General features: G+C 38.2%; 1 protein-coding gene and 1 non-coding gene across 4 annotated transcripts in view; one reads left to right on the top strand and one right to left on the bottom strand.

Annotated features, from left to right (window-relative positions):
• CNST (consortin, connexin sorting protein) overlaps positions 1-27550 on the bottom strand; it is a 124322-nt gene that overhangs the window by 36873 nt on the left and 59899 nt on the right. For 2 of the 3 annotated variants that reach the window (XM_059068078.2, XM_067030753.1), the window contains 4 exons: positions 10988-11193; positions 2822-2852; positions 720-806; positions 161-275 (listed from right to left, as the gene is read on the bottom strand). In XM_059068078.2, the coding sequence (XP_058924061.1) occupies positions 161-275; positions 720-806; positions 2822-2852; positions 10988-11193 (439 nt within the window). The remainder of the gene's footprint in view (positions 1-160; positions 276-719; positions 807-2821; positions 2853-10987; positions 11194-27550) is intronic. The other variant, XM_059068111.2, reaches the window with a different exon arrangement.
• On the top strand, positions 7870-7942 carry TRNAG-CCC (transfer RNA glycine (anticodon CCC)). The gene has a single exon. It is a non-coding gene; the product is annotated as a tRNA-Gly (tRNA).

The raw sequence follows: 27550 nt of genomic DNA, 5'->3' as shown, positions 1-27550 counted from the left end.
AAGCTGAGAAAGGAACCTAATCATTTTATAAATTTTAATTTCTCCAGTTGAAAGCATTAACAAAACAAAGAAATGAATCTTGTATTTCAAATATTCAATGCTACAGTGCTTCTTCAATATTCTATTCCAACTCATTGTAAACAAATACTGAAGTACTTACTCTTGATGTGTTGTACAAAATTTAGCAAGCCGTTCAAAATCCTCACCATTAAATCCTTTTTCTGAATTCCTCAAAGATGTAACTGTATGTGGTTGTACAGTTTTCCATTTTGTTTCTAAATTTAAAATATTTGTTAGTCACTGGCTGTTACAAAACATGTTTAGGATGGAAAAAATAGTTAACTGGCACCACTGATAAAGATCATCACGCAAAAGTATCTTCTCAACCCCAAAGTTAACACAGAAATAGCTAAGTGATTACTTTTCATTCTAAGTAAATATTATCCCAGAGACTAAAATAGCCAATAGGGCATACAAAGGGATCAGAAGAAGTGCAAACAGTTGCAAGTGTTCTTTTCTTGGCACTGATATGAAGAACAAAATACAAAGAGAAAAATTTTCTTACAATGACATAAACTTGTGGTAAAAATGCTACTTTCTTTGCAAGATTAACTTGACTAGAAACGTCTATTTCCTAAAACTAGGTCAAATATGTTAACTTTCTAGAGAGCAACTTGTTAGATTATTGATAATTCCACATTCTGTTAGTCTGTACTCACCCCACTGTTCTTGAATGGCAGAAAGATTTGCGAGCAATTGCTCATGATACAGTCGTTCGAGCTGAATGAATTTCATTGCTTTCTCATCTGAATAGAAAATTTGAGGAAAATAGAAATCCAGCCTAAAGAATAATGTCCTATATCAGTTGATAAATTTGAAGCTTACCAAAAAATGAGAGGACTCTAAATACTTTTAAATTTAAACAAAACTTAAGTAAGGTTTCTTGGTTTTGAAGTAGGTAAATTTTAATGTAGCATATCATGCAGTAGCTACCTGGGTTCTATTCTATCAGCAAACAGTAGAAACAAAAAGAAGGTTTTAACGTTCAAGGATGCCTGCTTGCTAATAATATCTCTAGGAGAGTCAATTAAATATAATTTAATTAGAAATAGGACCCATGTGGAATCCTGTAATCTAAGTGTCCCCCCCCCCGCCGGCTTTTTTTTCTCTCCTTAAATTATCTTCTGTCAAGCAACTATGTTACCCTCTAGTCAAATGTTTGTTTCTGATTTCAACTGCCTGTGATCCTTTACTTATTTCTCACTGAACACTTAAAAAAAAAATTAACTTGCCACAGTGATTTTCATCATTATGTGCTTCTACTTTTTTGGTAGATTTTCTTATAAACTGCTGCCTTCTCCATCTGTATCACACATTTAGCATCATATGAGTCATAATAAATTGTCCAACTGTCTACCTTCCTTTGGGCCATGTTCTAAATGTTGACCCAGAAAGAAGGAAGAGAAAAAACTCACTGTTTTAGCTTTTTGTCCTTCCCATGATCACTCAGAAGTTTAATTCTCTCTCTCATTTGTAGCCTTAAAGATATGCCAGGAATCATAAAATAGGCCAGGGAGGAGCAGAGACAATTCCATTTTCCTCTGTGCATGGCTTAAAAGTATACCAATGTTGGGCTTCCCTGGTGGCGCAGTGGTTGAGAATCCGCCTGCCGATGCAAGAGACACGGGTTCGTGCCCTGGTCCGGGAAGATCCCACATGCCGCGGAGCAACTAAGCCCGTGAGCCATGGCTGTTAGGCCTGCGCATCCGGAGCCTGTGCTCCGCAACGGGAGAGGCCACAACAGTGAGAGGCCCGCATACCGCAAAAAAAAAAAAAAAAAAAAAAAAAAAAAAAAAGTATACCAATGTTTCTCAAACTTTACTGAACATAAATATTATTTGAAAATCTTGCTAATATAGAGATTCATGGGTCTGATCCTCAGAAGCTGATTCTAAGGCCCATGAATTTTCATTTCTAAGAAGCTCCCAGGGATGCTGATGCTGATCTGCACTGCACTACATTACTCATTATTTGGGTAGTTCTAGCTTCCTTTCCATAAGAATTTGATTTCCTACCTACTTAGAAATGAACTGCCACTGCCTGAAGTTTCGTTTAGTAGTTTACTTGACAGGGTTCAGGATGATAACTGCTTATCCCTCAATCTGTGGTGAAAGTCAATAAGGTTAGGAGGAAAAAGAAATCACACAAATGGGGAAATAGAGATACTTAGGATACATTCTTTCTAGAGTATATATTGGGCCATCTTTGAAAAAAATTTTCAAATGAGGAAAATTTAAAAGCTAAGGGAATAAATCTTTCCGATACAAAAGTTAACATGCAGTCTCCTTTGAGAACATTTATTCTATTACTGGTTAAGAATTCAATCTTCCCTTTACTGATATATAGCTACAATAAGACAGTTATGAGATTTACTATGTATAATACGCTTGACAGACTCTAACATAAGAATATTACTTGACTTGTACTTCTGTTTAATTCAAAAGAAAAAAAATTCAATGGTTTTTTTGGGTTATTTTTGGCAACATGCTTTCCCCCCTCCCCCCAACACACAAATGTTTACATTTTGGTAAAATTAGGGCTTGTTCATGGTAGGTCAAATTTGGGTAGTTCTAGAGAATTTTCTGGAGTGACAAGTTCTCTACATCTTGTTTTCTGAGATGGTTACATTGGTGCATACAACAATTAAAACCCAGTGAAAACAACACATTATACATTTCATTGTATGTAAATCTCAGTTTTTAAAAACAGGCAGTTCTCTAAGAAATCTGTGAATTTCTTCTTGTAATTAAGAAAAGGATACAGTCCTCCTCCTGGAAATAGGATTCTGCTATCTGTTAAAAACAAATAAAAAACAGAGGAAATTAAATTAACATTTGGATGAAAAGACAAATTTAGAAGAAACCAAGACCTTGAAATTCTCAAAGTCTTTGATATTGAACTAAGAAAACTCTTATTTAACTACATTCACCAGTTCAGAAAAAATCTGACTGTAGGCACAGGACACATTTCTGAAGTCACTTATCTCAAGAAAACAAACACAGACATTCTTTGGTCCATATACAATCTCATTCTTCCTACTCTATTTCAAGTCAAAGCAAACATCACTGATTCATTAGAGTTTAGAAGTAAGAACTCTAAACAATGAGGGAAATGCTATCGAGGCTTATAAAAGTATAATATGAGTGAAAGGATGACTATCGTAAATTAAAAAGTTGAAATATGTCATGTCACATGAAATATTAAAACCTATTCATTTCATTTCTGTTTCACAAACTACCTCATGGGACACTGATTTTTCATTCTCTTTTGATATTTCAGAAAAGGACAGACCAAGTGCTAATAGTTGAGCAATGATGTTTGGAATATATACAAAGCACTGCACAGTATAAAGGGCACTGGATGGGAGGGTGGGGTCCAGAGACTCATGATCTGGACCCAGTTGAGGCTTATCACTTAGCAGATTCATTCTAGGGCACCTTTAAATTTAAAAATTCTTTGATTCTAAAAACTTTGGGATCTTTTATTTAGATTTTTATTTAGATATAACATCTATAAATAGAATAGTAAAACAGAAAGTATTCACTGAGAAATATTTGCATAAATTGACTACTGTCATATTTAAAATATTTCACTAACTACTTTACACTTTCAAACAGTTTCCACTGATTTTTAGTAAGTCTCTAGTGAAAAAGGTATTCCATTTATAAATCACTATCTCCATTTTCCAGGTAGCTGCCAAGGCAAAGAGCAATAAAGCACTTGTCAAACCTATAAGCTAGCAATAAAAAGGAATGGTCTTTCCCAAATCCCACAGTGGAAAAAGGGTAGTTTTAAAGGAAATATTTGCCTAGCTTAAAATTTATTCTATATATCTAACATTCTTCCAGGAGCAACATATTAATATAGATGGACTCAATCACCTCTCTGTAGATTGTTAATCAATTAGCTTTCAGATTTCCGTGACAGTTCTAGTAACATAAGTGCAACCAAAAAGACAGGGTCATGGGACTTCCCTGGTGGTGTAGTGGTTAAGAATCTGCCTGCCAGTGCAGGGGACACAAGTATGAGCCCTAGTCCGGGAGGATCCCACATGCCACGGAGCAACTAAGCCCGTGCACAACAACTACTGAGCCTGCGCTCTAGAGCCAGCGAGCCACAACTACTGAGGCTGTAAGCCACAGCTACTAAAGCCTGCACGCCTAGAGTCCGTGCTCCACCACAGGAAAAGCCACCGCAATGAGAAGTCTGCACACTGCAACGAAGAATAGACCCCGCGCGCAGCAACGAAGACCCACGCAGCCAAAAATAAATAAATAAATAAATAAATAAAGACAAGGTCATGAAACCCAAGGTCTCAAAAATAAAAGGCACTTCCAAGGTGAAAGGGCAGCTTGAAAAATAAATATACAGATCGTTTCGCCTATAAAAACCTACCCCTGGAGCTTCTCTGGTGGCGCAGTGGTTGAGAGTCCGCCTGCCGATGCAGGGGACACGGGTTCGTGCCCCGGTCCGGGAAGATCCCACATGCTGCGGAGCGGCTGGGCCCGTGAGCCATGGCCGCTGAGCCTGCACGTCCGGAGCCTGTGCTCCGCAACGGGAGACGCCACAACAGTGAGAGGCCCGCGTACCACAAAACAAAACAAAACAAAAAAACCTACCCCTGGCAAGTCTAGCAGGGGAAAAGAAAATGTGATTTTCTTTGATGCCCCATATGTCTAGATCTGGGAGGTAGCCTTGTAGAGAAGAAAAACGTGAGGTTTGAAAGTGAATAGCCTGACTGCGTTCTAGTCCAAGCTTTGCCACTACCAGCTGTGTGACCCTGGACATGTCATTTCATGTCTCAAACTCAGCTTCCTTATCTCCAAAATAGGGACAATAATACCTACAACTCTGAGACAGGGCTGCTGTAAGGACTAAGTGAGGGAATGTGCGTCTAGCACAGTGCCCAGCACATAGCAGTAAGTGCTTAAAATGGTTTTCGAGTCTGACTCTGGACCAGAAGTGAGAGAGGCAGAGCAGAATCATGTGAAGAAGTAAGTTGAAAATCACTTTGGGATGGTAATAATTTTAAGGTTCTACTGGTTTCAGGCTTCTTTTACCTACCAGAAACAGAAAGAAAGGGAATTAGGAAGCTGTATTTTTTCGGCCATAGCCTTACAGAGTGGCTTCAAGGATTCCAGTGGAGCCATATTCTGCCTGAGTCTGAGATGAGTTTCAGTATAAGCTCACTGAGCACAGAGTACAGCACTTGATCTTTTTCTTCTTACTTCTATATGAGAAACTTCTAAGTTTATGACTTCAGTTACATATTTAAAGCTAACCTGCAGTCATATTAACTAAGTCAGTGTAGGAGGATTACTCAAACCCAAGAAAAATAATTTTTAAATGGAATCTTCAAGAGTTCCAAGAGCTAAAAGTATAAGTGTATATCTCAAGTAATCGTAGTCATTATATCAAATGGCCTTTAGCATATATTCATCCACATAATATCATGTTAAAAATAATATAATTGTCCCCTAATTAACTCTTCCCATCCATACTTCCTTATTTCTGTTAGTGGTACTACAGTTCCTTTCAACTGGATATCCTAGCATTATTCATCTCTGATTTCCTCTTCATCCCCTTTTTTTACTATCTACACCAAGTCCTTCCATCAAGATTTCAAATTCACCCATCTGGATTTGCACTGTCACCACCTTAACCTAGATGCTACTCTCACCTTATGCCTGAATTGTAAATTTCTTCTTTTAGCTCTTATTTTTATCAAGATTACACACGTATATGGTTTAAGGAGTCAAATAGTTCTATGAGGTGTGTTAAAAAAGGCCCTACCCTTTTTGCCCTATTCTCCTTTCTTCAGGAGCAAGCACTTAGATTTCTCTTACCTGTTTAAAAATATTATTTTTTTGCTATATCTCTAAACATTATGCTTATATTTGCTATTTCTTGATTTTTTCAGTTTTAGAAAATGGGGATTGGGTCTTTTGCTCCTCCCCCATCCAAACCCTACAATCATATACGACACACACTTTCTCTCACATATTCACCTATCCCATGTTATTATATTGTAGTAATAGGTAGATAAACATTTAATGTTTACCTTATTTCCCTTTAAACAAAATAGTTTTCCATGCACTTATCACTTATACAACTCTATCAACAGTCCACCAAGAGTCTAAATCTTCCCTTAATACATTCAGATACTGCTAAATATTCAGAAATAGGAAAATGATATAAAAGTTCCTCCCCAGACTCTTCTGATCTGCTCAAATAGAAGTGGTTACTCTCTCTCTCCTTCTTGGTACAAAGCTGTCATCTTAGAATCTCCCTTCACCTACAGATTCCCTTCACCTCTCTCCTGGTAGCATCCCCAGTTTCCTATATCTCAATCTTCCTGTTCCTTGGCTTACTCCCTTGCTTTGATGGAGTACATCTAGCAGCTTTCTGAGAAAGGATGGAAAGGAAGTACCACAGACCCTGATGTAGAAACATTCTTGGTATATCTGACAAACTGCTAGGAGGCCAGTGTACCTGGAAAGGAGTGAATAAGAAGGAGAGTTTTAGGAATTAAGGTCTAAGAGGTAACAGGGCCAAATCATGTAGGATCTCGTAGGCCATGGTAAGGATTTTGGCTTTTACTCTGAATGGGAAGAGAAGTCAGTGGATGGCTTTGAGCAGAGAAGTAACATGATCTGACGTAACATCTTATCTGAATCACAATGACTGCTGTGTAGAGAGAAACAAAAACTAAATGGAAGTAAAGGTAAAGCAAGGAGGTTTCTACGATTAGTTTACTGCAAGAATCCAAGTGAGATTTGATAATGTCTTGTACTGAGATGGTGGCAATGAAGGAGGTAAGAAGAGGTCAGAATCTGGATGTATTTTGAAGTAGAGTGGCAGGACTTGCTGATTGGATTTGGACGTGGGGAAAAGTGAAGGATGACTTCAAAGTATTTGGTCTCAGCAACTGGAGGGATGGAGTTGCCATTTAACTTACAAGAATTCTTGAGTCTTCAGAAGTGTCAATGTTATAAAAGTATAAACAAACAAGCAAATAAACAAAACAAAACAAAAGGCAGGGAATTGTTCTGGATTACCAAAGACTAAAGAATCTTCCCAATGTGTGCTCCATCACTGGATCCTGGATCTGGGGATAACTAGTTATAAAGAATATTTGTGGAATAACTTGAGGGAAACGAATATAGGCTGTATGTTAAATAATATTAAACCAATGTCTCATTTCTTGGGGTTGATAACGGCATTGTAGGTTATGTAGGAGAGTATCATTCTTCTTGGGAAATTTATGCACACATATTGATATTTAAGGGTGAAGTGATATAATGCCTGAAAATTACTTTAAAATGTGTCAGTGGAAAATATGTGCGTGGAGAGGGGTTGGGGGGTAGGAGGAAAATGAAAATCTGGCAAAATGTCAACAACTGTCAATCCAAGTGAAAGGCACAGTATGAGATATTGGGAATTACTAAATAATGAAAAAGTCACTTAACTTCTCCCTGATTTGTGTCTCCCTTGGGAGGTGACAGGATATTTTGTATTCTTGGGCTGAGGAAGGCAGCCATCAGCTGACTCCTGTTGCCCTGAGGTCTCAGCTTACCGCAGGCTTCAGCATCTCTTTCCAACAAGCAATGTTTGAATTAGTGACAGAGAAATATAGTTATAATGCTTAATATTTATTTAGCTTTTATATTAAATGTACCAAGTACTATGTTAAGTACTTTTACTGCATTATTTCACTGAGTCCTCTACAACTTTACAGAAAAAGATAGCTACTTTGCTTGTTAGTGGTAGAGCCAAAGCTCATACTTTAAAACCATCACTATAGGGACTTCCCTGGTGGCCCAGTGGGTAGGGCTCTGCACTCCCAATGCAGTGGACCTGGGTTCGATCCCTGGTCGGGGAACTAGATCCCGCATGCATGCCGCAACGAAGATCCCGTATGCCACAACTAAGACCCAGCACAGCCTAAGTAAATAAATAAATATATTTTTAAAAAGAAAAAGTGGCATTAATAAAAAAAGGGCTTCCCTGGTGGCACAGTGGTTGAGAATCTGCCTGCTAATGCAGGGGACATGGGTTCAAGCCCTGGTCTGGGAGGATCCCACATGCCGCGGAGCAACTAGGCCCGTGAGCCACAGCTACTGAGCCTGCACGTCTGGAGTCTGTGCTCTGCAACAAGAGAGGCCGCGACAGTGAGAGGCCCACACACTGCGGTGAAAAGTGGCCCCCACTAGCCACAACTAGAGAAACCCCTCGCACAGAAACGAAGACCCAACACAGCAAAAATAAATAAATAAATTAATAAACTCCTACCCCCAACATCTAAAAAAAAAACCAAAAAAACCACAACTCACTAAACTCACTATACTTTCTAAGCTCCTTTGCCAGGAGAGGACAGATTGGTGAGATATATAAGAAGCATAACATACGGGACCCAGCAAACTGACATGTTCCTGGGGGATGAAGGTAGAATTTTACTTTGAGACATAAAAAAATTAAATAATCTTCAACTGATCAAGACTGTTATCGTCGTCCTGCCTAAAAATGTGATTTTCTACTAGATCTGCTTCAGCTGTAGGATCACCTGCCTGTAGAAAAGAGCATTATTCTTACCTTTAATGTAACAGCCCAGTGACATAAACTGCTTGAAAAGATTTGACTACACGTGCTATTTCCATTTACTACAAATGTCCTTTTCCCCAACTTTTAATTGAAATTCTACAGAACAGTTCAAAGAACAGTAAAATCAACAGCCATATACCTTTTATTTAGATTTGTCAATTATTGACATTTCGCCAAATTTGCTTTCTCTCTGTCTTTCCCTCCCTTACATATTTTTTTCCCACTGAAATATCTTAAGCTGCAGGCAGTATGTCACTTCACTCCTAAATACTACTTGCACATGTATCTCCCAAGAATGAAGATACTCTCCTACATGATCTTCAATTCCATTATCAATCTCAAGAAATCTGACACTGATCCAACAGTATTATTTAATATACAGTCCATATTCAAATTTCTCCCAAGTTGTCTCCAAAACAGATTCATTGAATGGAACTAACAAATTGTAGCCCTAGAATTATAAGGAACTTGCTTTGTGAGGGAGTCTCAGCCTCCCTACTTGTAAAGATGGTGATAATAATTACCTCTCTAGATTGTTTGGAAAATGAAATAACAGTTAATGCAAATACCCTTTACAAACTCAATCCACTGTACAAATTCAGGGAAGGCTGAAAGATTAGAAAGCTGCCTTAATATTGGTGGTTCTCAACTATGGTAAACATACACCATATATGTCAGTAACACATTAGAGGTCAAAAAGTACACATCTTCTCAAAGGCATTCTTCAAGTCCACCAAGGAGGTAACATAAATTTGAAAGAATATATGCTTTCCTGCCTTAGGACAAAAGCTGTTTTACTTTTTAAAAATTATTCACTGCTCACTGCAAAAGTTAAATGAAACAGGAGGAGTGAAATAAAAAGTGAAGCTTTTTCCACACCCATATACAAATTATTTTCATTTTAAAAGAAAATAAAACACAGCTCATAAATATCTTAATCTTTTTGGAATTATCTCTTGTGTATCTTCCTCATCACTGTCCTAAAGACCTCCCAGTCTCCAGGCTCTCCATCTTCTAGCTTACCCTCCCAATCATCAAAAGAGTTATTTTTCTAAAATTCAAATTCTGGCACCTGCATAATTAAAAGCTCTCAACCTTGGGCTTCCCTGGTGGCACAGTGGTTAACAATCCGCCTGCCAATGCAGGGAACACGGGTTCGAGCCCTGGTCTGGGGAAGATCCCACATGCCATGGAGCAACTAAGCATGTGCGCCACAACTACCGAGCCCACGTGACACAACTACTAAAGCCCATGCGCCTAGAGCCCATGCTCCCCAACAAAGAGAAGCCACCTCAATGAGAAGCCCGTGCACCACAATGAAGAGTAGCCCCGGCTCGCCACAACTAGAGAAAGCCCGCGCACAGCAGTGAAGACCCAATGCAGCCAAAAATTAAAAAATAAAATAAATTTTAAAAATAAAGGCTCTCGGGCTTCCCTGGTGGCGCAGTGGTTGAGAATCCGCCTGCCGATGCAGGAGACACGGGTTCGTGCCCTGGTCCGGGAAGATCCCACATGCCGCGGAGCGGCTGGGCCCGTGAGCCATGGCCGCTGAGCCTGCGCGTCCGGAGCCTGTGCTCCGCAATGGGAGAGGCCACAACAGTGAGAGGCCCGCATAGCGCAAAAAAATAAATAAATAAATAAAGGCTCTCAGCCTCTAAAAGTAAGGCCTTAATGGCACAAGCTACCCAGTCTTAATTCCTGTCTCTTTTACATCTTAATGTTCAACAACATCCCAGTCATGTCTTTGCAGGGACTGTTCTCTCTTTCTGTACTAGCTCACTTTGTTCATCTAGTGAGAGCCTACACATCCTGCAAAACCCAGCTCAAGAATCACATTTTTTTCCCCTAATGTCCGAAGGACAAAGTCAATCATGCATTTTGTGCTTTTGCTGAACCTTAAACACATATCTACTCTAATACTTTGTACAGACTTCTACAATTAGTTATCTACAAACTGTTTCTCCTATTCCACAGTGCCTCTCTTAAGGATATACTCTGTTACATAATCTGTTTCCCTAGCGTCGAGCTTAGCTTTTGGTACCTTGCTGGTACTTATTAAGCACTCACTACATTCACTCTTATTTGTAGACTAAGCAAAAGAAGTTAGCAACAGTATGAACTATAGATTGATGATCCAAGCCAATGTGTGGCCACGAGTCAGTGATATGCCAAATTTCCTACCAGCCACTGATCCAGGGTCACCTCCTCTTGGACTCACCAGTGACAGGTGGGGTAGAATCAATTACAGAGAATAGGATTTTAGATTATTACAAATATTGGTCCCAGAATTTCAGTGAGGCTGAAAGTGAAGGGTTTAACATGATACCTGATGAAGGCAAAGGGGAAGTGCTCTTGAATCCAACTGCTCAACTTCACCCCGTATAAGTGAGAACAGAGATTGCAGAACCAGCTTCGGGGCTTCTAGTTGGTCATTAGCATTTACTTCTGCAGACTCTTCATCACTAACGGCATGTATGGCTGCATGTAATATATTTTCTTGCATAAAGGGTGTGGTATCTCCTGAAGAAAGTCCTTTGAGAGGTAAATAAAATGCCTATGTTAGGATAAATTTCCATCATGGTAGAACACCTTAAAACAATTATGCCTGTTAATCATGAAATTTTCAAATAAACCTAATTACATAGAAAAAAACAAACCCACAGAAATCACAAGTTATTCTCCTTGCGCTTGTGTCAGTGCAATTAAGATTGCGCTGACATCTGATTGTTTCTATTAGCGATTACTTAATAGAAGCAATTCTATTAGATCTATATAACTTTTTTATTTATATTATAAATTAAGAATATAATTTATATTCTTAATTAAGAATTATAGTTAAGAATATTAAAAAAGTGAGATCTAAAGAAAAGTATTTAGGTTAAAATCCGACCAAAAACTTGATTCTCCCAAAGGAAAAATAAATTAACTATAATCTGAAGTCATGTTTTATGCAAAATGAAATAACTAAATGGGAAGGTAAATGTGTTTATCATATGAAAGGCTAAAGAAGTTAAGCCTTCCTCTCTAAACTCTGATCTGATAACTTTAGAACTACTTCTGGATCCCAGCAGAGCAGAAGGAATTCAGATGTCCAGAGCTAATGGCCACAGAAGCTTTTTTTCCTAATAAAAAGAAGTAACACAAACTTGGGGGAAAAAAATCAGTGAATAAATCCTTGGCCCACAGCTCCTGAAATGACACACCAAAGTTTAAAACTTTAAATGTTACACATTATAACTTCACCCTTCACTGAAATCTCAGCATCAGTTCTAATTTTCATACTGAAATTGAATAGACTGTCTGCATCTGTACATACCTTCAGCTAGTCCACCTTGGAAAGGATCTTTCTCAGTAATTTAGCGTGTACATACCATGACTGAAGTTGCCTCCTGCCAACCCTCTAGAGCAGGGGTCCCCAACCCCCGAGCTGCAGACCTATAGCGGTCCACAGACTGTTAGGAAATGGGCCGCACAGCAGGAGGTGAGTGGTGGGCAAGCAAGCAAAGCTTCATCAGCCGCTCCCCATCGCTCCCCATCTCTCGCGTTACTGCCTGAAACACCTTGGAAAAACTGTCTTCCATGAAACTGGTCCCTGGTGCCAAAAAGGCTGGGGAGTTTGCCCAGACCCCTGTCTTCTACTGCCTTCTAAATAAATCCACTGCTTTGGCCAAGCTGGCCAATTCTGTATTTCCCTAGTATTAATACTCTGTGCCTTTCTGACCAATTACAAATTCTAAGAGTTAAAAAATTTTCCTCCCCGGACGTCCCTGGCTGTCTAGTGGTTGAGACTCCACACTTCCAATGCAAGGGGCTCAGCTTCGATCCCTGGTTGGGGAACTAAAATCCCACATGCAGCACAGCGTGGCCAAGAAAATTAAAAAAGAAAAAACTTTCCTCCCATCTGTCTAGTTAAGTTCTACCCTAAAAAAAATTCATATATTTCTCTATAACATGAGCCTGAAGTAAACTTACTTTCCTCTAAATCCTATATATGGTTTACGGTCTTGCATTAAACCATAGTTAGATGGGGTTGCATTATAGTGACTGGTGAAGGGTCTTATCTTTATTAGATCATAACTCCTACAGCACAGGGATTAATTTATATTGCAGTTATAATCAGTAGCGTATTCAGCATTAAAATTCCAAGTGCTGTGCTTTCAACAAATAATCACCTACAGTGATTTCTTATATTTTAGAAACTTAGCTTCTATAAATTTTATGTCGTTTGGACTCTGGAAGTACAAGGCCTACAGATGGCCTGCCATTTTATTTTGCAGGAACAGTATTTGTGAAAACATGGATGATTCTTCTGCCTTCTAATTTTCTAACCACAATGGTAATAGTGCCAATGTAGAAACATAAGCTTTGTATAGAGAACTACAAAGAAACTAAGAGAAATACTGTTTTCTCTCCTTTTTCTCCAGCCACACTACTGTGCCCAAGTTATTTAATTTCATATAGACTGTGATAAGGCTAACCTCTCAAATTCTATACTTATTAAATTCTTCCCACATAATTATCAAATATTACTCCACATATCCTCTTTGAAAAATTGAATTTTATAATGCTCATTTTCTGTAGATGGAATTTAAATAAAACCCTTGAAGGATATGGCCAAAGAAGGGCAGGATTTTCCAAAGTAAGGATAAAGGACAGAATTTATGACTCCGTTATCTTAAGGAGGTCTAAAAAGGGTCCTGTTAAATAATGGAAATGAAAACATGCCAGGTGATTACCTCAGTTATTTAGACAGTATAGATGCATAATGGTCACGGTTCCTGCTAGATCCATTTTCTAAGTTATTTTATGTACTTATTAAACTTTTTTTCTTCCAGTAATTTTATTGAGATGTAATTGACATACAGCACTGTATAACTTTCAGGTGTACAGCCTAACAATTTGACTTACATAAAATATGAAATGAATCCCACAATAAGTTTATTTCATATAGATAAAACATTAAAGAAATAGAAAAAATGTTTTCCTTTTGATGAGATCTCTTAGGATTTACTCTCTTAACAACTTTCACATATAACATATAGCTCTTAATTATATTTATCATGTTATACACTACATCCCTAGTAATTGCTTATCCTGTAATTGGAAATTTGTACCTTTTGACCACCTTCACCCAATTCCCCATCCCACCACCCCACAACTCTGGTAACCACAAATCTGATCTTTCTCTATGAGTTTGTTTATGAAGTATAATTGACCTGCAATACTGTTAGTTCTTGGTATACAACCTAGTGATTCGATATTTCTATATATTTCAAAGTGGTCACCATGATACGTCTCATTGTCATCTGTCATCATTACAAAGATATCACGTAGTTATTGACTATATTCCCCACACTGTACATTTCATACCTGTGACTCATTTATTTTGTAACTGAAAATTTGTACCTCTTAATCTCCCTCACCTATTTCTCTCCTCCTCCCATCCCATTCCCCTCTGTCAACCGCCTGTTTGTTCTATGACTCTGTTTCTCTTTAGTTATGTTTGTTCACTTATTTAGTTTTTTAGATGCCACATGTAACTGAAATCATACAGTATTTGCCTTTCTCTGACTTATTTCACTAAGCATAAAGCTCTCCAGGTCCATCCATGTTATGACAAACAGCAAGATTCCAATCTTTTTTATGGCTCAGTAATATTCCACTGTATATGCATGTATCTGCGTGCACACGTGTGTGTGTGTATAGAACACATCATCTTTATCCATTCTTCTACTAATGGGCACTTAGCTTGCTTCCATATCATGGCTATTATAAATAATGCTGCAACAGACACAGGGGTGCATGTATCATTTTGAATTACTGTTTTTCTTTTCTTTAGATAAATCCCCAGGAGTGGAACTGCTGAATCATATGGTAGTTCTACTATTGCTTTTTTGAGGAATCTCCATACTGTTTTCACATAGTGACTTCTCCTATTTACATTCCCACCAACAGAGCAGAAGGGTTCCCTTTTCTCCACGTCCTCACCAACATTGCTATTTGTTGTCTTTTTCATACAAGCCATTCAAACGGGTATGAAGTGATATCTTGTTGTTGTCTTTGTTTGCATTTCCCTGACGATTAGTGATGTTCAGCGTCTTTTCTTTCTTTCTTTTTAAAAAAAGCAGAATAGTACTGTATACTCCTCATTTGTGTATTGGAAAAAAGAATGCAGAGAGATCATAACCTAAGATCTGAGCTAGTGCTCGGTGCCAGAATTTTAAAATATTTCTGGAAAGATACCCAAGAAATTCCCCTATAGAGAAGGGAACAGAGGAATCAAGATTCTGGTGAGGGAGGAGGACTTACATTTCAGTTTGTTTTTAAAAATTCTATTTATTTTTTTATATAGCAGGTTCTTATTAGTTATCGATTTTATACATATTAGGTTATACATGTCAAGCCCAATCTCACAGTTCATCCCCCCCCCACCACCACTACTTTCCTCCCTTGGTGTCCATACGTTTGTTCTCTACATCTGTGTCTCTATATCTGCCCTGCAAACCGGTTCATCTGTACCATTTTTCTAGGTTCCACATATATGCATTAATATACTTTTCTCCTTCTGACTTACTTCACTCTGTATGACAGTCTTTAGATACATCCATGTCTCTACAAATGACCCAATTTCGTTCCATTTGATGGCTGAGTAATATTCCATTATATATACATATATAAAACATCTTCTTTATCCATTCAGCTGTAGATGGGCATTTAGCTTGCTTCCATGATCTGGCTACTGTAAATAGTGCTGCAATGAACATTCAGGTGCATGTGTCTTTTTATTTATTTATTTATATTTTTGTGGTACGTGGGTCTCTCACTGCTGTGGCCTCTCCCATTGCAGAGCACAGGCTCCGGATGCGCAGGCTCAGCAGCCATGGCTCACGGGCCCAGCCGCTCCGCGGCATGTGGGATCTTCCTGGACCGGGGCATGAACCTGTGTCCCCGGCATCAGCAGGCGGACCCTCAACCACTGCGCCACCAGGGAAGTCCGCATGTGTCTTTTTGAACTATGGTTTCCTCTGGGTGTATGCCCAGTAGTGGGATTGCTGTGTCATATGGTAATTCTATTTTTAGTTTTTTAAGGAACCTCCATACTGTTCTCCAGAGTGGCTGTATCAATTTACATTCTCACTAACAGTGTAAGAGGCTTCCCTTTACACACCCTATCCAGCATTTGCTGTTTGTAGATTTTCTGATGATGTCCATTCTAACTGGTGTGAGGTGATGATACCTCATTGTAGTTTTGATTTCCATTTCTCTAATAATTAGTGATGTTGAGTAGCTTTTCGTGTGCTTCTCGGACATCTGTATGTCTAATTTGGAGAAATGTCTATTTAGGTCTTCTACCCATTTTTAGATTGGGTTGTTTCTTTTTTAAATATTGAGCTGCATGAGCTGTTTATATATTTTGGAGATTAACCCTTTGTCTGCTGATTCATTGGCAAGTATTTTATCCCATCCTGAGGGTTGTATTTTCATCTTATTTGAGATTCCTTTGCTTTGCAAAAGGTTTTAAGTTTCATTAGGTTGCAGTGGATCAAAACAGATATTGCTGTGACTTATGTCAAAGAGTGTTCTTTTTATGTTTTCCTCCAAGAGTTTTATAGTGTCCAGTCTTACATTTAGGTCTCTAATCCATTTGGAGTTTATTTTTGTGCATGGTGTTAGGGAGTGTTCTAATTTCATTCTTTTACATGTAGCTGTCCAGTTTTCCCAGCACCACTTATCGAAGAAACTGTCTTTTCTCCATTGTATATCCTTGCCTCCTTTGTCATAGATTAGTTGGCCATAGGTGCCTGGGTTTCCCTCTGGGCTTTCTATTCTGTTCCATTGATCTATATTTCTGTTTTTGTGCCAGTACCATATTGTCTTGATGACTGTAGCATTGTAGTATAGTCTGAAGTCAGGGAGTCTGATTCCTCCAGCTCCATTTTTCGTTCTCAAGATTGCTTTGGCTATTCGGGGTCTTTTGTGTTTCCATACAAATTGTGAAATTCTTTGTTCTAGTTCTGTAAAAAAGGCCAGTGGTAATTTGATAGGGATTGCATTGAATCTGTAGATTGCTTTGGGTAATAGAGTCATTTTCGCAATATTGATTCTTCCAATCCAAGAATGTGGTATATCTCTCCATCTGTTTGTAACATCTTTAACTTCTTTCATCAGTGTCTTGTAGTTTTCTGCATAAAGGTCTTTTGTCTCCCTAGGTAGGTATATTCCTAGGTATTTTATTCTTTTTGTTGCAGTGGTAAATGGGAGTGTTTCCTTAATTTCTCTTTCAGATTTTTCATCATTAGTGTATATGAATGCAAGAGATTTCTGTGCATTAATTTTGTATCCTGCTACTTTACCAAATTCATTGATTAGCTCTAGTAGTTTTCTGGTGGCATCTTTAGGATTCTCTATGTATAGTATCATGTCATCTGCAAACAGTGACAGTTTTACTTCTTCTTTTCCAATTTGTATTCCTTTTATTTCTGTTTCTTCTCTGATTGCCTTGGCTAGGATTTCCAAAACTATGTTGAATAAGAGTGGTGAGAGTGGGCAACCTTGTCTTGTTCCTGATCTTAGTGGAAACTGTTTCAGTTTTTCACCATTGAGAACGATGCTGGCTGTGAGTTTGTCATATATGGCCTTTATTATGTTGAGGAAAGTTCCCTCTATGCCTACTTTCTGCAGGGTTTTTATCATAAATGGGTGTTGAATTTTGTCAAAAGCTTTCTCTGCATCTATTGAGATGATCATATGGTTTTTCTTTCTGTTTGTTGATATGGTGTATCACGTTGATTCATTTGCGTATATTGAAGAATCCTTGCACTCCTGGGATAAACCGCACTTGATCATGGTATATGATCCTTTTAATGTCCTGTTGGATTCTGTTTGCTAGTATTTTGTTGAGGATTTTTTCATCTGTGTTCATCAGTAACATTGGCCTGTAGTTTTCTTTCTTTGTGACGTTTTTGTCTGGTTTTGGTATCAGGGTTATGGTGGCCTCATAGAATGAGTTTGGGAGTGTTACTCCCTGTGCTATCTTTTGGAAGAGTTTGAGAAGGATGGGTGTTAGCTCTTCTCTAAATGTTTGACAGAAGTCACCTGTGAAGCCATCTGGTCCTGGACTTTTGTTTGTTGGAAGATTTTTAATCGCAGTTTCAATTTCATTACTTGTATTAGTCTGTTCATATTTTCTATTTCTTCCAGGCTCAGCCTTGGAAGGTTATACCTTTCTAAGAATTTGTCCATTTCTTCCAGGTTGTCCATTTTATTGGCATAGAGTTGTTTGTAGTAGTCTTTTAGGATGCTTTGTATTTCTTCAGTGTCTGTGTAACTTCTTTTTCATTTCTAATTTTATTGATTTGAGCCCTCTCCCTGTTTTTCTTGATGAGTCTGGCTAATGGTTCATCAATTTTTTTTATTTTCTCAGAGAACCAGCTTTCAGTATTATTGATCTTTGCTATTGTTTTCTTTGTTTCTATTTTATTTATTTCTGCTCTGATCTTTATGATTTCCTTCCTTCTACTAACTTTGGGTTTTGTTTGTTCTTCTTTCTCTAGTTCCTTTAGATGTAAGGTTAGATTGTTTGAGATTTTTCTTGTTTCTGTAGATAGGCTTGTATTGGTATAAACTTGCCTCTTAGAACTGTTTTGGCTTCATCCCATAGGTTTTTGATTATTGTGTTTTCGTTGTCATTTGTCTGTAGGTATTTTTTTATTTCCTCTTTGACTTCTTCAGTGATCTCTTGGTTAGTTAGTAATGTATTGTTTAGCCTCCATGTGTTTGTGTTTACCTTTTTTCCCCCTGTAATTGATTTCAAATCTCACAACGTGGCTGGAAAAGACGCTTGAGAAGATTTCAATTTTCTTAAATTTACTGAGGCTTGATTTGTGACCCAAGACATGACGTATCCTGGAGAATGTTCTGTGAGCACTTGAGAAGAAAGTGTAATCTGCTGTTTTTGGATGGAATGCCCTATAAGTATCAATTAAATCTATCTGGTCTATTGTGTCACTTAAAGCTTGTGTTTCCTTATTAATTTTCTGTTTGGATGATCTGTCCATTGGTGTAAGTGAGGTGTTAAAGTGCCCCACTATTGTTGTCTTACTGTTGATTTCCTCTTTTAGAGCTGTTAGCAGTTGCCTTATGTATTGAGGTTCTCCTATGTTGGGTGCATATATATTTATAATGGTCATATCTTCTTGGATTGGTCCCTAGATCATTATGTAGTGTCCTTCCTTGTCTCTTGTAACATTCTTTGTTTTAAGGTCTATTTTATCTGATGTGAGTACAGCTACTCCGGCTTTGTTTTGATTTCCATTGCATGGAATATCTTTTTCCATCCCCTCATTTTCAGTCTGTATGTGTCCTTAGGCCTGAAGTGGGTCTCTTCTAGACAGCATATATATGGATCTTGTTTTTGTATCCATTCAGCAAGGCTGTGTCTTTTGGTTGCAGGATTTAATCCATTCATGTTTAAGGTAATTATCGATATGTATGTTCCTATGACCATTTTCTTAATTGTTTTGGGTTTGTTTTTGTAGGTCCTTTTCTTCTCTTGTGTTTCCCACTTAGATAATTTCCTTTAGCATTTGTTGTAGAGCTGGTTTGGTGGTGATATATTCTCTTAGCTTTTGCTTGTCTGTAAAGCTTTTGATTTCTCTGTCGAATCTGAATGAGATCCTCGTCAGGTAGAGTAATCTTGGTTGTAGGTTCTTCCCTTTCATCATTTAAAATATATCATTCCACTCCCTTCTGGCCTGTAGAGTTTCTGCTGAGAATCCGCTGTTAATCTTATGGGAGTTCTCTTGTATGTTATTTGTCATTTTTCTCTTGTTGCTTGCAATGATTTTTCTTTGTCTTTAATTTTTTTCAATTTGATTACTATGTGTCTTGGCGTGTTTCTCCTTGGGTTTATCCTGCCTGGGACTCTCTGCCCTTCCTGGACTTGGGTGGCTATTTCCTTTCCCATGTTATGGAAGTTTTCGACTATAATCTCTTCAAATATTTTCTTGGGTCCTTTCTCTCTCTCTTCTCTTTCTGGGACCCCTATAATGCGAATGTTGTTGCATTTCATGTTGTCTCAGAGGTCCCTTAGGCTGTCTTCATTTCTTTTCATTCTTTCTTCTTTATTCTGTTCCGTGGCAGTGAATTCCACCATTCTGTTTTCCAGGTTACTTATCTGTTCTGCTGCCTCAGTTATGCTGCTCTTGATTCCTTCTAGTATAGTTTTCATTTCAGTTATTATTCATCTCTGTTTATTTGTTCTTTAGTTCTTCTAGGTGTTCGTTCTTTAGTTCTTGTAGGTCTTTGTTAAACATTTCCTGCATCTTCTCGATCTTTACCTCCATTGTTTTTCTGAGGTCCTGGATTATCTTCACTATCATTATTCTGAATTCTTTTTCTGGAAGGTTGTCTGTCTCCACTTCATTGAGTTGTTTTTCCGGGGTTTTAGCTTGTTCCTTCATCTGGTACATAGCCCTCTGCCTTTTCATGTTGTCTTTCTGTGAATGTGGTTTTTGTTCCACAAGGTGCAGGATTGTAGTTCTTCTTGCTTCTGCTGTCTGCCCTCCTGTGGATTAGGCTAAGAGGCTTGTGAAAGTTTCCTGACAGAAGGGACTGGTAGTGGGTAGAGCTGGGTGTTGCTCTGGTGGGAAGAGTTCAGTCTTGAGTATCTTTTCATGTGACTGTCGGCCATCTGTACGTCTTCTCTGGAAAAATGCCTATTCAGGACCTCTGCCCATTTTTTAATTGCGTTGTTTGGTTTTTTGATATCACTTTGTAAGAGTTCTTTGTATATTTTGGATATTAACCCCTTCTCAAATATATCATTTGGAAATATTTTCTGCCATTCAGTACTCAGCCTTTTTGTTTTGTTGATAGTTTCCTTCACTGTGCAAAAGCTTTTTCGTTTACTTATTTTTGCTTTTGTTTCCCTTGCCTGCAGAAACATATCCAAATAACTATTGCTAAGACCAATGACAAAGAGTGTACTGCCTATGTTTTCTTCTAGTCTTATGGTTTCAGGTCTTTCATTTAGGTCCTTAATCCATTTTGAGTTTATTTCTGTGGTGTGAGGAAGTGGCTCAGTTTGATTCTTTCGTATAGCTGTCCCGTTTTCCAAACACTATTTATTTAAGAGGTTAAATTTTCCCCATTGTATATTCTTGCCTCCTTTGTCTTTAATTGGCCATATAAGTGTGGGCTTATTTCTGGGCTCTCTATTCTGTTCCACTGGTATATGCGTCTATTTTTGTACCAGTAGCATATTGTTTTGATTACTGCAGATTCGTAGTATAGCTTGAAATGAGTGAGCATGATACCTCTAGCTTGCTTTTTCTTTCATAAGATTGTTTTGGCTATTCAGTCTTTTGTGCTTCCATAAAAATTTTGAATTTATTTACTCTATTTCTATGACAAATGCCATTGGTATTTTGATAGGGATTGCACTGTATCTGTAGATTGCTTTGGGTACTACAGTCATTTTAACAATATTCTTCCAATCCATGAGCATGGTATATCTTTCAATCTGTGTTATCTTTAGTTTTTTTCATCAGTGTTGTAGTTTTCTCAGTGCAGGTCTTTTACCTCCTTAGTTAGATTTACGTATTTTATTCTTTTTGATACAACTGTAAATGGGGCTGTTTTCTAAATTTCACTTTCTGATAGTTTGTTGTTAGTATATAGAAACACAACAGATTTTGTGTATTAATTTTTTATCCTGCAGCTTTGTCAAATTCATTGATGAGTTCTAATAGGTTTTTGGTGGCATCCTTAGGATTTTCTATGCATAGTTATCATGTCATCTGCAAACAGTGACAGTTTTATTTCTTCCTTTCCCGTTTGGATTCCTTTTCTTTTTCTCATCTGATGGAAGACTTCAAATACTATGTTGAATAAAAGTGACAAAGATGGGCATCCTTGTATTGTTCTTGATCTCAGAGGGACTGCTTTCAGCTTTTCACAGTTGAGTATAACATTAGCTGTGGGCTTGTCATGTATGGCCTTTATTATGCTGAGGTATATTCCCTCTATACCCAATTTGTGGAGATTTAGTTTATCATGAATTGGTGTTGAATATCGTCAAAAGCTTTTTCTGCATCTATTGAGATGATCATATGATTTCTGTGCTTCATTTTGTTAATGTAATGTATCACGTGATTGATGTAAACACTTTTAACTCGGGTGTAAAACTTAAAAGACAAAAGTGTTATGAGTAACTATAGCTACAGTAAAGTGTTAATGGATAAACCATAAATTTAGGATGTAAATTGTGACATTAATAACATAAAATGTGGGGGGAGGAGAAGTTAAACTACCTTTTTAAAAATTTTTTGCCATGCTCTGTGGCTTGTGGGATCTTAGTTCCCTGACCAGGGATTGAACCCAAGCCTCAGCAGTGAAAATGCAGAGTCCTAACCACTGGACCTCCAGGGAATTCCCTAAACTGTACTTTTTGATTATGGTAAAAGTTAAGCTGTTATCAGCTAAAAATACAATACTCTCTCTCTCTCTCTCTCTCTCTATATATATATATATATATATATATATATATGATACTTTATATAAGCCTCATGGTAACCTAAAAAAAAAAAAAAACCTGCAGTAGACACACAAAAGATAAAGATATCAAAGCATACCACTATAAAAATTATCAAATAAGGAAGACAGAAAGAAAGGGAGGAACTACAAAACAGTCAGAAAACAATTTATAAAATGGCAATAGTAAATCCTCACCTACTGATAATTACTACAAGTGTAAATGGAATAAATTCTCTAATCAAAAAACATAGGGTGCCTCAATGATTTAAAAAACAAGATCCAACAATTGTTTCAAGAGACTCACTTTACCTTTAAAGCACACATAGGCTGAAAGTGAGGGATGAAAAAAGTATTACACGCAAATGATAAAGAGAGGAGTGGCTGTACTTTTATCAGACAAAATTAAGTCAAAAACTGTCAAAAGAGACAAAGGTCACACATAATGATAAAGAGGTCAGTTTATCAAGAGGATATAATTGTAAACAGATACATAACCAAGCACATATATAAATATATATAAGCACATATTAACTAAACTGAAGAGAGAAATAGACAGCAATATAATAATAGTAGAGGACTTCAATACCCCACTTTCAGCTATGAATAATAGATCACAGGGACTGATAATGAAAAGTAAACAGTGGACTTGAACAACACTACAGATCAAAAGGCCCTTACAGAACTATATAAAACATTGTATCTGAGAGCAAGAGTACAGGAACGTATCAAGTTATTCTCCAGGACAGATCATATATTAGGCCACAAAACCAGTCTTAACAAATTTTAAAAGTCTGAAATCATATCCAGTGTCTTTTCTGACCACAATGTTATAAAACTAGAAATCAATAACAGGAGGAAATTTGGGAAACCCGTAAGTAAGTGAACATTAAACAACACACTCCAGAACAACCAATGGATCAAAAAAGAAATCAACAGGGAAGTAAAAAGTATCTTGAGAAAAATGAAAACTTATCAAAACTTATGTGATGCAGAAAAAGCTGTGATAAGAAGAAACTATATAGTGATCAATGCCCATATTACAAAAAAAGATATCAAATAAACGTTTAAACTAACCTTATACCTCAAGGAACTAGAAAGAGAAGAAACTAAGCCCAAAGTTAGCAAAAGGAAAGAAACAATAAAGATTAGAGTAGAAACAAATGAAATAGAGACTAGAAAGACAATAGAAAAGACCAATGAAACAATGAGTTGGGGGCTTCCCTGGTGGTGCAGTGGTTGAGAGTCCGCCTGCCAAAGCAGGGGACATGGGTTCATGCCCCGGTCCAGGAAGATTCCGCATGCTGCAGAGTGGCTAGGCCCATGAGCCATGGTTGCTGAGCCTGCACGTCTGGAGCCTGTGCTTTGCAACAGGAGAGGCCACAACAGTGAGATGGCCGCGTACCGCAAAAAAAAAAAAAAAAAAAAAAAAAGTTTGAGACAGTGCGCTTTTACATTTCCTTTTTTCATTTTGAAGAAAAAATTCAGAGCAAAGTGTAAATAAAGCTAATGAAGCTCATATTGCTAATGTCATGGCGAATAACAGGAATTATAAAAACTACACTGGAGTATTAAATTGCTTATTCATTAGTCACCAATATTATAAGTTTGAACATGATTAAGCTTATTTTTAATAAAGATAATAAAGAAAATAAACACTAGCATAACTATGAGTACTCAGAAAGATCAGCATATTGTGAATTGATACCTTTATAATGTACGAAAACATTTTAAAGTAATAGTAATCAAGCATTTGTGACATAACATGGAAGTTTCAATATTTTTCCATGTAGATTTCAGAATAATTTTTATGTCATTACCTCCCATGTCACGTGGTCTTACAAAAGTTTTGCTTGGGAGAAGAGAGAAGATGGCGGAAGAGTAAGACACAGAGATCACCTTCCTCCCCACAGATACATCAGAAATACATCTACACGTGGAACTGCTCCTATAGAACACCCAATGAATGCTGGCAGAAGACCTCAGACCTCCCAAAAGGGAAGAAACTCCCCACTTACCTGGGTAGAGCAAAAGATAAAAGAATAAACAGAGACAAAAGAATAGGGATAGGACCTGCACCAGTGGGAGGGAGCTGTGAAGGAGGAAATGTTTCCAAACACTAGAAGCCCCTTCATGGGCAGAGACTGCGGGTGGCAGAGGGGAAAGCTTCAGAGTCATGGAGGAGAGTGCAGTAACAGGGATGCTGAGGGCAAAGCAAAGAGATTCCTGCACAGAAGATCAGTGCCAACCAGCACTCACCAGCCCGAGAGGCTTGTCTGCTCACCCGCTGGGACAGGCGGGGGTTGGGAACTGAGGCTCGGAGTTCGGTCAGGTCAGATTCCGGGAGAGGACTAGGGTTGGCTGCATGAACAGAGCCTGAAGGGGTTAGAGCACCATGACTTCTAGCCAGGAGGGAGTCTGGGAGAAGACTGGAGCTGCTGAAGAGACAAGAGACTTTTTCTTCCCTCTTTCTTTCCTGGTGCACAAGAGGAGGAGATTAAGCGCACCGCTTAAAGGAGCTCCAGAGACGGGCATGTGCCACAGCTATCATCACGAAGCCCAGAGATGGGCATGAGACGCTAAGGCTGCTGCTGCAGCCACCAAGAAGCCTGTGTGCCAGCACAGGTCACTATCCCCACCTCCCCTCCCAGGAGCCTGTGCAGGCCGCCACTGCCAGGGTCCCATGATCCAGGGACAACTTCCCCGGGAGAACACACGTCACTGCTAAGGCTGGTGCAACATCATGCTGGCCTCTGCCGCTGCAGGCTCGCCCCACATCTGTACCCCTCCCTCCCCCCGGACTGAGTGAGCCAGAGCCCCCAAATCAGGTGCTCCTTTAACCCGGTCCTGTCTGAGCGAAGAGCAGTCGCCCTCAGGCGACCTACACGCAGAGGCGGGGCCAAATCTAAAGCTGAACCCCAGGAGCTGTGCGAACAAAGAATAGAAAGGGAAACCTCTCCCAGAAGCCTCAGAAGCAGTGGATTAAAACTCCGTAATCAACTTGATGTACCCTGCATCTGTGGAATACCTGAAGAGACAACGAATCATTCCAAATTGAGGAGGTGGACTTTTGGAGCAAGATATATTATTTGTTTCCCCTTTAATCTTTTTGTGAGTGTGTATGTGTGTGCTTCTGTGTGAGATTTTGTCTATGTAGCTTTGCTTTCACCATTTATCCTAGGGTTCTGACTGTCCCTTTTTTTTCCCTAAATTTTTCTTCTTAATAATTTTTATTTTAATAACTTTATTTTATTTTATCCTACTATACTTTATCCCCTTCTTACCTCCCTTTCTTTCTATTTTTTCTCCCTCCAGCCAGGTATCAGGGCTGTGCCTCCGAGGTGGGAAAACCAACTTCAGGACACTGGTCCACAAGACACCTCCCAGCTCCACATATCAAATGGCAAAAATCTCCCAGAGATCTCCATCTCAACACCCAGCTTCACTCAATGACAAGCAAGCTACGGTGCTAGACACCCTATGCCAAACAACTAGCAACACAAGAATGCAGCCCCATCCACTGGCAGAGAGGCTGCCTAAAATCATAAGGCTACAAACACCCCAAAACACACCATCAGATGTGGACCTAACCACCAGAGAGACAAGATCCAGCCTCATCCACCAAAACATAGGTACTAGTCCCCTCAACCAGGAAACCTACTCAACCCACTGAACCAAATTTAGCCACTGGGGACAGATACTGAAAACAACAGAAACTACGAACCTGCAGCCTGCGAAAAGGAGACCCCAAACACAGTAAGATAAGCAAAATGAAAAGACAGAAAAACACACAGTAGATGAAGGAGCAAGGTAAAAACCCACCAGACCTAACAAATGAATAGGAAATAGGCAGTCTATCTGAAAAAGAATTCAGAATAATGATAGTAAAGATGATCCAAAATCTTGGAAATAGAATAGACAAAATGCAAGAAACATTTAACAAGGACCTAGAAGAACTAAAGAGGAAGTAAGCAATGATGAACAACACAATCAATGAAATTTAAAATACTCTGGATGGATCAATAGCAGAATAACTGAGGCAGAAGAAAAGATAAGTGACCTGGAAGATAAAATAGTGGAAATAACAACTGCAGAGCAAAATAAAGAAAAAAGAATGAAAAGACTGAGAACAGTCTCAGAGACTTCTGGGACAACATTAAACACACCAACATTGAATTATAGGGGTCCCAGAAGAAGAAAAGAAAAAGAAAGGGATTGAGAAAATATTTGAAAGGATTTTAGTTGAAAACTTCCCTAATATGGGAAAGGAAATAGATAATCAAGTCCAGGAAGCACAGAGAGCCAATTTATAAACAATTTATACAGGATAAATCCAAGGAGAAACACGCCAAGACACATATTAATCAAACTATCAAAAATTAAATTCAAAGAAAACATATTAAAAGCAGCAAGGGAAAAACAACACACAAGGGAATCCCCATAAGGTTAACATCTGATCTTTCAGCAGAAACTCTGCAAGCCAAAAGGGAGTGGCAGGACATATTTAAAGTGATGAAGGAGAAAAACCTACAACCAAGATTACTCTACCCAGCAAGGATCTCATTCAGATTTGATGGAGAAATTAAAACCTTTACAGACAAGCAAAAGCTGAGAGAGTTCAGCACCACCAAACCAGTTGTACAACAAATGCTAAAGGAACTTCTCTAGGCAAGACACACAAGAGAAGGAAAAGACCTACAAGAACAAACCCAAAACAATTAAGTAAATGGTAATAGGAACATACATATCCATAATTACCTTAAATGTAAATGGATTAAATGCTCCCACCAAAAAAAACAGACTGGCTGAATGGATACAAAAGTAAGACCAGTATATATGCTGTCTACAAGAGACCCACTTCAGACCCAGGGACACATACAGATTGAAAGTGAGGGGATGAAAAAACATATTCCATGCAAATGGAAATCAGAAGAAAGCTGGAGTAGTAATTCTCATATCAGACAAAATAGACTTTAAAATAAAGACAATTACAAGATATAAAGACACTACATAATATTCAAGGGATCAATCCATGAAGAAGATATACCAATTGTAAGTATTTATGCACCCAACATAGGAGCACCTCAATACATAAGGCAAATACTAACAGGCATAAAAGGGGAAATCGACAGTAACACAGTCATAGTAGGGGACTTTCACACCCCACTTTCACCAATGGACAGATAATCCAAAATGAAAATAAATAAGGAAACACAAGTTTTAAATGATACATTAAACAAGATGGACTTAATTGATATTTATAGGACATTCCATCCAAAAACAACAGAATACACATTTTTCTCAAGTACTCATGGAATATTCTCCAGGATACATCATATCTTGGGTCACAAATCTA

This window comes from Kogia breviceps, chromosome 1, assembly GCF_026419965.1.
Source record: "Kogia breviceps isolate mKogBre1 chromosome 1, mKogBre1 haplotype 1, whole genome shotgun sequence".
Taxonomy (NCBI): domain Eukaryota; kingdom Metazoa; phylum Chordata; class Mammalia; order Artiodactyla; family Physeteridae; genus Kogia; species Kogia breviceps.
This window is presented reverse-complemented; position numbering and strand designations above follow the sequence as displayed.